The sequence below is a fragment of the Chelonia mydas genome, chromosome 2 (genome assembly GCF_015237465.2).
Source record: "Chelonia mydas isolate rCheMyd1 chromosome 2, rCheMyd1.pri.v2, whole genome shotgun sequence".
Lineage (NCBI taxonomy): Eukaryota > Metazoa > Chordata > Testudines > Cheloniidae > Chelonia > Chelonia mydas.
Window position 1 is genome coordinate 149,492,566 of NC_057850.1, and position 13,086 is coordinate 149,505,651.

At 45.0% G+C, this 13,086-nt stretch overlaps 1 protein-coding gene across 5 annotated transcripts in view; it reads left to right on the forward strand.

Annotated features, from left to right (window-relative positions):
* The window catches only part of LOC102935237 (histone acetyltransferase KAT6A), a 62,259-nt gene that overhangs the window by 33,649 nt on the left and 15,524 nt on the right, over positions 1–13,086 (forward strand). For all 5 annotated transcript variants that reach the window (XM_037893414.2, XM_037893417.2, XM_037893416.2 and 2 more), the window contains 2 exons: positions 2,804–2,846; positions 4,026–4,151. In XM_037893414.2, coding sequence (XP_037749342.1) covers positions 2,804–2,846; positions 4,026–4,151 — 169 coding nt within the window. The remainder of the gene's footprint in view (positions 1–2,803; positions 2,847–4,025; positions 4,152–13,086) is intronic.

Consider the following 13,086-nt stretch of genomic DNA (forward strand, 5'->3'; position numbering starts at 1 on the left):
CTTAGGCCACACATCTGACACATTGTGCCACAGTACTCAAGCAGTCTTACTCCCCCTTCCCTTGAAGACTGTGACTGACATTATTTCCGTTGTTGGGCTTCCATAAGCACAAGACAGATAGATCTTAAAAATTATTGCCAATGGGTATTCAAAAATCTTCCCTTTTCCAACCCACCCTCCCAGTTTCTATTCAGGAACCCCTCCAACAATAACTTGTTAAGATCAGAGGTTCTGGCTCTAGTCAAAATAGGAGTTGTAGAACAGGTTTTCAATGGCTACAGAGGCATGGGTTTCTTTACCTTTGCATCTATTATTCCTTCCCTTTCTCTAAAAGATTGGTTTACAGCCCTTGATTTGAAAAATGTCTATTTTCACATCACCATAAGAAACACACATCACAAATCTCTTCAATTCGTAGTGGAGGAGGTCCATTTCCACAAGCACCCTTTTAAACCTTTTTTTTTCCCCAGCAGATTGCGCAACCGGTAGCCAATCATGCTCTCCGATGGGAAATTTAAAAAAAAACAAAAAAAGCAGAAGCCACACCCCCAGAAAAGCCCCCAAACAAGCAACATGCTACTTAAAGAAATGAATAGGCAATTACATATACAAAGAAGCCAATATATGCTTGTTAGGTAGGGTTAGGCAACGTATTCACAAAATGTTTGTCAGCAGTAGCAACTCATCTCAGGGGAGACAGTATTCATGCATTCCCTTATGTCGATGATTGAAGGATCATCTTTCCAAAGCTGTCAATTGCACATGTACCCTCTAGATTTCATGATAAACCAGAGTAAATCACTTTTATGACCTTTTCAGAGAATTCACTTCATAGGAATCATCTTGGACTCACAGATAAACAGAGTACTATTACCACAGGGTGGATTCCAGTGTATGACATTCTCCATAGAAACTCTTCCCCAGGTACCCTCTCAAATTGTACTCTTATCTCCAATTTATGGGAATGGTAGCTTCTACAACATATGTCACCCCATTTGCTTGTTTCAAATTAAGAATAATACAGCACTGGTTATCGGCCAATTACAGACAAGGCACAGACAATATGAACTGAAAACTTCTCATTCCCAGACACGTGTTGTTGTTCCTAGATTGGTGAATCCAAGCCCCAGAATGTCTGCTGGGGTGTACCATTCAACCCTCCTCTTCTATCTGCAACAGTGACTACAGATGTATCTTATATAGTTTGGCACACTCAATGCGGCAAGCTCATGGCTCGAGGATGTAAGAATTCCCTGAAGAAAAGATTGCATTTAAACTAACTGGAATGCAGAGCAATTCAGTGTGTGGAAGGTGAGGCATGAATGCTTTCAGTGCCCAAAGTAGTTCAGGTGACCACAGACAATACCTCTGCAACGTTTTACTAGAAGAAGCGAGGAGGTGCACACTCTTCTCAACAATGTCAAGAGATGATGAGGTTGTGGGAATGATGCATCCTCCATAAGATATATCCCATAGTGATATACCTAGCTCAGAAGAACAACAATCTCGCAGACCAGTTAAGGAGAGCTCAAGTGGACAACCATGTGATACAGGAAATATTCACATGTTGGGGCCAGCACAGTTAGACCTCATTGCATCAATTGATAAATTGAAGTCAGTTGCTTGACTGCACTTTGGTTTATTTTGAAATATACTCAAGAGATCAAATAACCAGTGCAAATCAGGTTTTTTTAATATGGTACAGGAAAGAGGTTCTATATGATACCAGTCTCTGAAGAGCAGTCCAGTGCAGTCAGTGCTGTTACATTTGCCTTGCACTGAAGGTGCTCTCCCCAAAGTTATACCTCTAAAGCCATCTTTTTGTACTTTATCTGCTTACCAGTGAAAGGTACCATATTTGTCATTTGAAACTAGAGTATAACATAGTCTTAAGTATAACATAGAATTGAGCAAGTTGTGGGTAGGAGCTGAGGTCCCTTGAACATTCAAGAATGGATATGCGATGGGAGAAGGGGTGCGTGAATGCTCTAATGGACGCTGTTGATTAGAGAGACAAGGTGAGTGAAATAATATATTTTATTGGACCAACTTCTGTTGGTCAGAGATGAGCTTTTGAGCTTACACACAGCTCTTATTCAGAAGAGCTCTGTGTAAGTTTGAAAGCTTGTCTCTCTGACCAATAGAAGTTTGTCACCCACCTTGTCTGTCTGATATCCTGGGACCAACATGGCTACAACAGTGAATACTGCTAATTAGATTCCTCCATCTGAGCTGCATGTGGCTGGTGCATCCCATGAAAGGGAATATGTGGAGTCCATCTCTAAGAACTCTGGTTACAAGTAGGTAACCTTCATTTGTTTGAGCATAGCAGTAAGTAATTCTTTATTTTGTGGGAGATGTCTGTGTCTCCTTTAAGATTCTCTGCTGTTCCTGCACCTTGTTGTTGTAGGAAATAAGTTTTAAAAAACAAAGCAGGTGCACGAATCACTTAAATCCACTGGTTTCAGAGTAGCAGCTGTGTTAGTCTGTATTCACAAAAAGAAAAGGAGTACTAGTGGCACCTTAGAGACTAATCAATAAATCCACTGGTTTGTTTACTGTGAGTCTAATATCTGCATCCGCTTTCCCTAGTTTTCCTACCTCCAGCATGTATGTATTGCAATGTGAAATACATAACTGGTATCCTGAGAGCTGAACTTCAGTTTGGCTCTGCTGTCAGGGATGGTAAATGCACTGACAACGTCTCTTTAAGAATAAATATTTTAATTAGGTTGGTTAGTTAGATGTTTAACCAAATGTGTATTTAAAAGGTTTTGCTAACATAAATGGGCTTTATGTTTAGGTTGTAACGGATCCTCCTGTTATGAAGAGAAAATGGCAAGAATGTAAGTGTTCTCTGTATGTTTAAATCCTTCAATCTTGACTTGGCTGCAAGGTCTATTGACTTCAAAGGGAGTTTTGCCTGAGCATGCACTGCTAGAGTTGTTCGGTAGTTTGGAATGTGTTACTGTTGTTTGCTACATGTCTAGACTTGCGAGATGCTGAGTGAAAAACCGACATAAGCAAAATTGAAATAGGACACTGTTGTTCCAAAATAAGTGTTCACACACAGACTTGTACAGAAATAACAAAAGGTATGAATTAAAACCAGTTTAGTTATTTTGATGCAAGTTTGTGTGGAGACCAGACCTTAGAGTAGTTGAGCAAGAAGAGCAGTTGTATATAGGGGACCTAATAGTCACTTTCAGCCTATTGAGGAAAAAGTTATCCACTGGAAATGCAGATAAACTGGATTAATGTCAGTCTAGATCAAGGGCTCTCAAGCTTTTTCATAGTGTGAACTACTACTTAACAGAGAGTCTCATGGATTACCTCTTGTCCGATAATGATAGCATGGACTACCTTCCTTCTTACTGAATTTGCAAAAAAATCCTTGGAGCAACTTCAGCAATTACACTTATTTTGCCATATAAGCATCTGTCTTTTACTGCAATTTAACAAGTGGAGACTATGAGGAGAGCCAGCACCATGTGGCCTGTCAGCTCTTCATATTACCAGTAAATGTAATTGGCTACAGATAACAGTTTGGCCACAAATTGATTGGCCACAGACAACAGTTTGGGAACCACTGTTTTGGGTTTCTAGTCTCTTGAGGTCTCTGAGTTTTTGGTTAGTGTGTTTGTCCATTTTGTGTAGATGATTCAGCAGAAACCAAAATATCATCAGCCTAGATTCCAACCAAAGATTACATACAGGGTTGCTTGGTTGAAACTATTGAATTTTTAAATGCACAAGGAATGCTGTTAACTTGATAAGGGTTTTTTTTTTGTACTGAATTTACAGATTACACGAACTATACAGTGGTGTAAATAAGAATGTTTAGCAATTTATTAATATTAAGTATGTAAAAATAAGTTGTGTAACAAAGGAAGAAATGTATTTAGCTGAAACACTTTAAATGTAGCTTTAGATGCTTACAAATGAGCAACTTTGAACCTTCCCTAATAAACAGAAAATGTTAATCTAAGTACATTTCAGGCATGTTTTTCTTGACTACCTTACAGATGGCTACCATTCAAAAGCTAAGGTTCAACGTGTGTATGCTTCAGCTAGCAATGAAGGAAAGGCAGAAAGTGATGTTGATAAGGATAAACAGATCACAGATTCTACTCAAAGTCTACCTTCTCAAGGTCAGAGATTTAAACATGTTTTAAAAAATAACTTTATAATGCAATGTTAACCTTTGTAAATTCATACCACCTATGGGATATATAGTTTGGCTTGGAAGGATTAGATTTTTGATAAATGTCAGTGAATGTTGATTTCACCACATACACAAACTGATGAAAAATATTTCGATTTATAAAAGTTGAAATTTACAGATAGACAAAGTAAGAAAAGTGTTGCTTGAAAACTTGTTTGATTTAAGGATTTTTATTTCGTATGCTTTGATGTGTGATGTTTGCCAATTTGTGTTTTAATGGTTATAAAACTCTAACTATATGAATCTCAGCAGCTGTCAGTAAATATTTTCTGACATCCCATAATTGCCACAATTATGAAAATTTAATTAACAATAAAAAATGCTTAAAACCCATAATGTTATGCAACTTTGAAAATTTAAATCTATAAAAATGAAAAAAATGCTTAAAAATGAATATTGATAGCTGTCACTTATTTTTTTAAAAAAATTGAATTCCACCAAGCCCATATATAGCTTCTTTAGGTATTTTCAGCATATTTGTGAGTTTGGTGGGTTTGTTGTGTGGAAAACTAAATGGATTGGAAAATATCTCAGCAATTTAAGGACTGGGGAAGTGAAGAGGCACAGAGGGCACAGCGTAAATTGGCTGGAGCTCAGTACAGTACAGAATGCCTTCAGGGAGCTGACCCTATCAGCACATTACAAGAACATCTTGGTGATGGTGGACAGTATCTCAACTGCTGCCTATGTGAACAAGGAGGAAGACTGTTGCCAGCCTCCTACTCTCTGGGACAGAAAACAAACTGTCATTGCTAGGTCCTTTCCACACAGAAGGAAAATTGACCATCAAAGCAGTCAGTCAGTAGCAGGAAAGACTTTCTTGCCCTGGATTCAATTCTGTGCTAAAGTTGTCGAAGTATATTTTAGAGATCCAAGTACTGTTGCAGTGACAATAATGTGATGCCATGGCAACTATGATGGGTGGAAAAGTTCTATGCTTCTGTCACAGATTGCACCACTCACCTCTAGTCTGGCACCTCCTCTTGGTCACTCTGGGGATTAGCTCTTGATGTTGATGCCCCCTTCCACGCTGTCGTGGCTTGCACGCTGTCGTTCTGTCTCTCTCACAGGTCTGTAGCTTCTCTTGTCCCAGGAACTGCAGTGTCCTCTTCGTGACTCTAGTCCTCTGGCTGGATCACACAGTGTTCTCCCTTTCTGGGGTAGCAAAGTCTTTTCTCCCTAGCAGTACTAAGAAGTCTTCCTTCTCGCTGCACCATGGTGCCACTCCCTCAGTGGCTGGTAGGGGAACCTGGTCTGCCCTATACTCCAAGTTCCAGTCCAGGAACCCTCAGCTCAGCAGTTCTGGGCCTTCCTCTCTCAGCCCTCACTGCTCCTTCCCTGGACTGCTTCCGACCACACCTGGTACCCCTTCTCCCTCTGGGTGTACCAACTCCAAAACTCTCCTTCCTCTTCCCAGGAAGTGACTGCTGCCTGCCTTCCTGCAACCTTTCCCAGCAGCCCCTGTCTGTTGCCAGCTACCTGGCTTTATACAGGCCCCGCCTGTTCCTGCATAGCTGAGCCTGCTCTCAGTTAGTTCCCTGTCTCCTCCTCCAGGTGAAGCCTGTGGAGTTAATTGGCTTGCATGGCCATCTTAACCCCTTCTAATGCTGTGTGGGTGGACACCCCATCACAGCTTCATATGAAGAAATACTTACAGCAGCCATGTGTTGTTCTCTCCATACTTCTACCTATTTTTACAAGCTAGACTTGTAAGAATTATTTGATTCAAGGAGTTATTACTGAGTAAATGGATGAAATTAAGAAAAAGAAACTTAGGGTAGGTCTACACTACAAATTAAGTTGACCTAACTCATGTTGACATACCACCGTCACAGTAATTAAATTGCTTTTGCATGTCCATGCTATGCTCCTTTTGTCGGTGGTGCACATCCTCACTAGCAGCCCTTGCATTGAGGCTGAGAGCAGTGCACCATGGGTAGCTGACCCACTGTGCAACTTGCCACCATCTAGTGCGGGGTGTTTTGGGCAGGGTTTGCAATTCCTCATGGGGGCAAACAAGTCACGCAGGGGTGATTGGGAACATGATTTCAGTGTCCCATGATGCAGGTTTCTCCATCCCATAATTTTATCTGCATCCCATAATGTTTCACACCTTTTTTCAAAAGTCCCGTAAACCCATGTGTCCGCCATCTCTATGTGAAGCATGGATTCTGCATAGCTCTGCACTGTTGTGATGAGTATTGCAAGCACAATGCACCTGATCCTGCAGTATTTGCAGAGCTGCCAGAGGAGCTAGGTAGAACAAGATAATTCCTTGGAGGCTGCCTTGCTGTTGGACATAGAAACAATTCACAGTTATTGTTGGCATTCATGGAGCAGCTGCAGATGGTGGATTGCCAGTTCTGGGCCTGAGAAACAAACATTGACTGGTCAGATAGAATTGTTATGCAGGAATGGGATGATGAGCAGTGGCTACAGAACTTATGGATGTGAGGCCACATTCCTGGAAGTGTTTGTGGCACTTGTCCCAGCCCTCTGGCGCAGCAACACCAAAATGAGAACTACAATGCCAGTGGAGAAGCGAGTGGCAATCACTGTGTGGAAGCTTTCAATGCCAGATTTCTACCGATCAGTCAGGAATCAATTTGGAGGTGGGAAATCCACCGTGGGGGTTGCTGTGATGCAAGTGTGCAGGGTCATTAATCGCATCCTGCTATGAAGGACTGTGACTCTGAGCAATGTGCAGGACAGAGTGGATGGTTTTGCAGCCGTGGGGATCCCAAACTGTGATGGGGTAGTAGATGGCATGCATATCCCTATTTTGGCACCTGACACAGAGTACATCAACAGAAAGGGCTACTTTTCTATGGTATTGCAAGCACTGGTGGATCACCAGGGACATTTTATCAACATCAACACAGGTTGGTGGGGAAGGTGTATGACACACGTTTAAGAACACAGGCCTGTTAAGAAAGCTGCAAACAGACTTCCTTTCCAGACCACAGGGTCGCCATTGGGGATATTGAAATGCCAACAGTGATCCTGGGAAACCCAGCCTACCCCTTACTCCCATGGCTCATGAAGAGGTACACAGGCCAACTCGACAGCAGCAAGGAGCTCTTCAACTACAGGCTGAGCCGGTGCAGAATGACAGTTGAATGTGCCACTGGCCATTTGAAAGGTCGCTAGTGCTGTCTACTCACGAGAGTAGACTTCAGTGAAAAAAATAGCCAAGTGGTTATAGCTGCCTGGTGTGTGCTTCATAATATCTGTGAAGCAAAGGTGAAAAAATTTCTGCAGTATGCTCTCTGCTGATTTTGAGCAGCCAGATACCAGGGCTATAAGAAAAGCTCAGTGGGGAACTGTATGGCTCAGGGAGGCTTTGAAGGACCATTTTAATAGTGAGCCACAATAATGTGTGGTGGTGTAGTACGTTCTGCCTGGCATTGCTTTTTTTGCAGCCCAATGTGAATCTTGTAATGAGTGCTGTGTTTGTAGTAATAGAACATTGTAAATGCACCTGTTGCTATTATCTCAGAATGATGTCAGACCCAGCCAGCATATGTTGTGAATTTATAAAGCTGAATTAAGTTTCCATAAGTAGACTTTTATTCCAAACCTATGCAAACAGACATATTTATAACTGAATGAAACTTTATAAATACGGGGGAAAGAACAGTCATTTCCATTTCACAAACACATATACCAGTTGTCTCTCTCACAGGTCAGTGTATGTGTGGCTGTGATGGTCTGTATTTTCCTCTGGGGTATAGGGGGTACCTCTAGATAGTGCAGCAGCCCTGGATGCCATTTGAAATGTGGGGGGGAAGGGAGATGCAGGGACGTCCTAGAATGCAGTTCTCTATGGACAGCAGAGAGAAGCGAGCACGGTGTGTTGAACCTGAAGATCAACAAGAGTCTCCAGCATGTCTGTTTGCCTCTTGAGAAGTGCTAGCATGTCTTGCTGCACATCTCTCTCCTTTTCCTGTGCTTTTCTCCTCTCCGCTCTATCTCTGTCCATTGTGTCAGCAAGGGTGATCCTCTGTTTTGTGCTCAGTATCCAAAGCACCGGAGGTTTGCGGGATCTCCTGGAACTGCACACTGGCACTGTTTTCTACAGGCGGTGGTGATTTTAGCTGATATCTCACTCCTGAGGGTAACAGAGGCTGAAAGGGAACAGCTCCTGCACGCGTCCGGCTGCAGACCGGGTCTGTATGCTGTTAGCTTGTGTGTTGCAGTGGTGGCTGCTGAGTGGTGTGGGAAAGTGTCCTACTGCAGAGGAAGAGATAAGGCGGCCCTCCCCAGAAACCTTTGGCAGGGGATTGCATACTGCCATCACGAAAGTTCCCTTCAGATCTCTATGGAGGATTCCCAGGACAGCCTGATGCACATAACCATCGGTAGTCCCTCTCCCCCCCTGGCCTAACTGTAGAGGGGAATGAGAAGCAGACTCTACCTCTATTGGTTATTTCACTACTTCTTCCTGATTCAAAAGATTAAATGGTTGAAAAAGAGTAAATGAGCAGATGTGTCCCTGCAATATCAAAGCAAATTGCATACTTATCAGAAGTTCCTTCCCCTGCATCAGGCTCACTTATGCTGGACTGTGGGGCCTGACTCGACTGCTCTGGAGTCAAAAACATATCCTGGTTCACTGTGCCACTGGATCCCCTGCTCGCCTGTGCCCCATACTTCTCCTCTTCCTTGTCCAACACCTCCTCCTTGCTGTTGACTTTGGGGGCCTGTGAATCCAGCTCTCTCGAAATAGCCATGGGGCTCATGGCAGTGGTGGTGGGTCTCGGACGAGGATGGCATGCAGCTCTTTGAAAAAGTGGCATGTCTGCGGCTCTTATCATAGAAGATTAGGGTTGGAAGAGACCTTAGGGGGTCATCTAGTCCAACCCCCTGCTCAAAGCAGGACCAACACCAACTAAATCATCCCAGCCAGGGCTTTGTCAAGCTGGGCCTTAAAAACCTCTAAGGATGGAGATTCCACCACCTCCCTAGGTAACCCATTCCAGTGCTTCACCACCCTCCACTATCCAATCTGCTGCAACTTGAGACCGTTGCTCCTTGTTCTGTCATCTGCCACCACTGAGAACAGCCGAGTTCCATCCTCTTTGGAACCCCCCTTCAGCTAGGTGAAGACTGCTATCAGATTCCCCCCCTCCCCCCACGCTTCTGCAGACTAAACAAGCCCAGTTCCCTCAGTCTCTCCTCATAAGTCATGTGCCCCAGACCCCGAATCATTTTTGCTGCCCTCTGCTGGACTTTCTCCAATTTGTCCACATCCTTTCTTTAGTAGGGGGGCCCAAAACTGGGCGCAATACTCCAGATGTGGCCTCACCAGTGCCGAATAGAGGGGAACAATCACTTCCCTCAATCCACTGGCAGTGCTCCTACTAATGCAGCCCAATGTGCCATTAGCCTTTGTCATAAATATAAAGGGAATGATAACCACCTTTCTGTATACAGTGCTATAAAATCCCTCCTGGCCAGAGGCAAAATCCTTTCACCCGTAAAGGATTAAGAAGCTATGGTAACCTCGCTGGCACCTGACCCAAAATGAGCAATGAGGGGACAAGGTACTTTCAAATCTGGAGGTGGGGGAAAAGCTTTTTGTCTGTCTGTGTGATACCTTTGCCGGGAACAGATCAAGGATGCAAGCTCTCCAACTCGTGTAAAATTAGTAAGTTATCTAGCTAGAAAATGCCTTTTGGTTTTCTTTGTTTTTTGGCTTGTAAATTCACTGTGCTGGACGAAATGTGTATTCCTGTTTTTGTGTCTTTTTGTAACTTAAGGTTTTGCCTAGAGGGATTCTCTATGTTTTGAATCTGACTGCCTGTAAGATTATCTTCCATTCTGATCTTACAGAGTTGTTCTCTTATCTAGTGTTTTTGTTCTTCTAATAAAGTTCTGATTTTTAAGAATCTGATTGGTTTTTTTGGGTCTTAAAAATCCAAGGGGTTTGTGCTCATCTTGTTTGTTCTCAAGCCTCCCCAGGAAAGGGGGTGTAAGGTCTTGGGGGGATATTTTGGGGAAATAGGAACTCCAAGTGGTCCTTTTCCCTTGTGCTGTGTTAAAGCACTTGGTGGTGGCAGCGTTTTACCTAATCCAAGGGCAGAGACTTTGTGCCTTGGTTTCAGAGTAACAGCCGTGTTAGTCTGTATTCGCAAAAAGAAAAGGAGTACTTGTGGCACCTTAGAGACTAACCAGTTTATTTGAGCATGAGCTTTCGTGAGCTACATCCGATGAAGTGAGCTGTAGCTCACGAAAGCTCATGCTCAAATAAATTGGTTAGTCTCTAAGGTGCCACAAGTACTCCTTTTCTTTTTGTGCCTTGGGGAAGTTATAACCTAAGCTGGTAGAAATAAGCTTAGGGGGTCTTTCATGCGGGTCCCCACATCTGTACCCTAGAGTTCAGAGTGGGGAAGGAACCTTGACAGCCTTCTTGGCAACAAGGGCACACTGCTGACTCATATCCAGCTTCTCATCCACTGTAATCCCCAGATCCTTTTCTGCAGAACTGCTGCTTAGCCAGTCGGTCCCTAGCCTGTAGCGGTGTATGGGATTCTTCTGTCCTAAGTGCAGAACTCTACACTTGTCCTTGTTGAACCTCATCAGATTTCTTTTGGCCCAATCCTCCAATTTGTCTAGGTCACTCTGGACACTATCCCTACCCTCCAGTTTATCTACCTCTCCCCCCAGTTTAGTGTCGTCTGCAAACTTGCTGAGGGTCCAATCCATCCCATCATCCAGATCATTAATAAAGATGTTGAACAAAACCGGCCCCAAGACTGACCCCTGGGGCACTCCGCTTGATACTGGCTGCCAACTAGACATCGAGCCGTTGATCACTACCCGTTGAGACCAACAATCTAGCCAGCTTTCTATCTACCTTATAGTCCATTCATCCAGTACATACTTTTTTAACTTGCTGGCAAGAATACTGTGGGAGACGGTATCAGAAGCTCTCCCCCAGAGTGACTGATAGCCTCCATTGCCTTCTTGTACGCCTGTGGTGCTGCAGTGTGTCCCTCCTGTAGCCCTCGCCTACATGCCCCGAATCATCTGCTCATAGATACTGACATTTCTATGGCTGGATCAGAGCTGTGTCTGCACAATCTCTTCTTGCCACAGACCTAGAAGATCCACTACCTCCTATATAGTCCAGGCAGGAGCGTGTTTGCAGCATGGAGCAGGCATGGTCAGCTGCGCAGTTGCTAGGTGTGCGCTCCATGCTGAGCAAATAGGAAATGGAATTTCAAAAATTCACGGGGTTTTGTGACAGGTTTACTCACCACACTGGCACCTCCTACTTGGAGGGAATAAGCTCAGTCACAGCAGGTGCACCCTCAAGTGCTGGTGCTTTTCCCGTCCTCACCTCTGCCTGTAGACCCGTTTTGGCTCCTTTCTCTCCACGTCTGCTTTGTGGCACAGCCCTCCGGCCGTGTCACAATCTGGTTTCCCCACCTTCCGCAGGACTCCTCTAACAAGAGTCCAGCCACTCCTCGCAGCGGCTTGGCAATCCACAGCTGGGCTGCTCCTTCAGTGGCTAGTGGGTGGTGGGGCGGGGGCCCACTACTCTGGGCCCTGGCCCAGAGACCCTGCAAACAGCAGCTTCCTTCCAGCTCATTGTCTCTGTTCCCTGGGCCACTTCCCCGCAGCCTCAGTTCCTTCTGCTCCTGCCTCTGGCTCCAGCTCCTTGCCCTCTTCCCAGGGCCTTGAGCTGGTAAATCCTGGCAGCTCATCAGGAGCTCTCTCTAGCTCCCCCAGTTCCTGTTAGCACCTGCCCTTACCCAGGTGCTGGTCTCTCTCTAGCCTTCTAGGAAGCCAGTTTTCTCCCTAGGGCTCCCTGCAGCAGACTATCTCGTTCTGCTCTGCAGCTTCCTTTTACATGGGCCATCTGGCCCCTGATTGGCTGGTCCAGCCGCCACCCTAATTGTCTGTTTCCCCTGCAGTCACTCCTTTGGCTGCCTGCTGCACAGCCTCCCTAGGCTGGTTTTAACCCTCTCAGAGCCAGCGCGGGGCAGGCACCCCATCACAGGCTTTAAAAGGGGAAGGGCTTATACCTGGCCTCCGGGCAACGAAGTTCAAAACAGTGACTAGAGCAATCACAGTGGGGTATTATGGGACATCTCCTGGAGGCCACTAAAGTCAATATAAGTAATGCAGTGTCTACACCAGGGTTGGGCAAACTTTTTGGCCTGAGAGCCACATCTGGGTATGGAAATTGTATGGCGGGCCATGAATGCCCAGTGGGGAAGAGGGACTCTATGGGGTGTAACATGGGGGAGGGCTCTATAAGGGATGTTACTGAGGTGAGGGGACTCATGGCATGGGGCGAGGGGGTTCTCTACAGGGCCAGTACTGGAGACTCCTAGGGTCCATGCCGGCAGTGACACCAAGGCAGCCGTGCCAGACACTGCTACGGGTGGAGGCACCATAGCTGAGATGGGTGCGGCCCCTGAGTGGTTTCAAGGATCTTGAGGGTGGTGCCATAGGGGGGGATTGGGCTTGATAAAAACGTCTGAGAGATTGGAAGCGGCCCGTGGACCGTAGTTGGCCCACCCCGGTCTACATTGACACTGCATCATCCTAACTACGTTGACCTAAGTGCTATGCCTTTCGTGGAGGTGGAGTTAAGTTGGTGTAGCAGGCAAGTTACATCATCGGGAGAGACATTTTGGTGTAGCGCTCACAGAGTTAGGCAAGGCAGCTTACGTCGATCTAACTCTTTATTGTGGATCAGGCCTTAGGCTGAATATCAGGACCTCTTCCTAATAGTGACATCTGCTACTCTGTAGAAGAGTGTTCAAAGGGAAGTGGTAGAAGCCTTATTCCTTGTAATTGAAAACTAGATGGCACAAAGCACTGGTGAATATACTGTAGCAAACAAT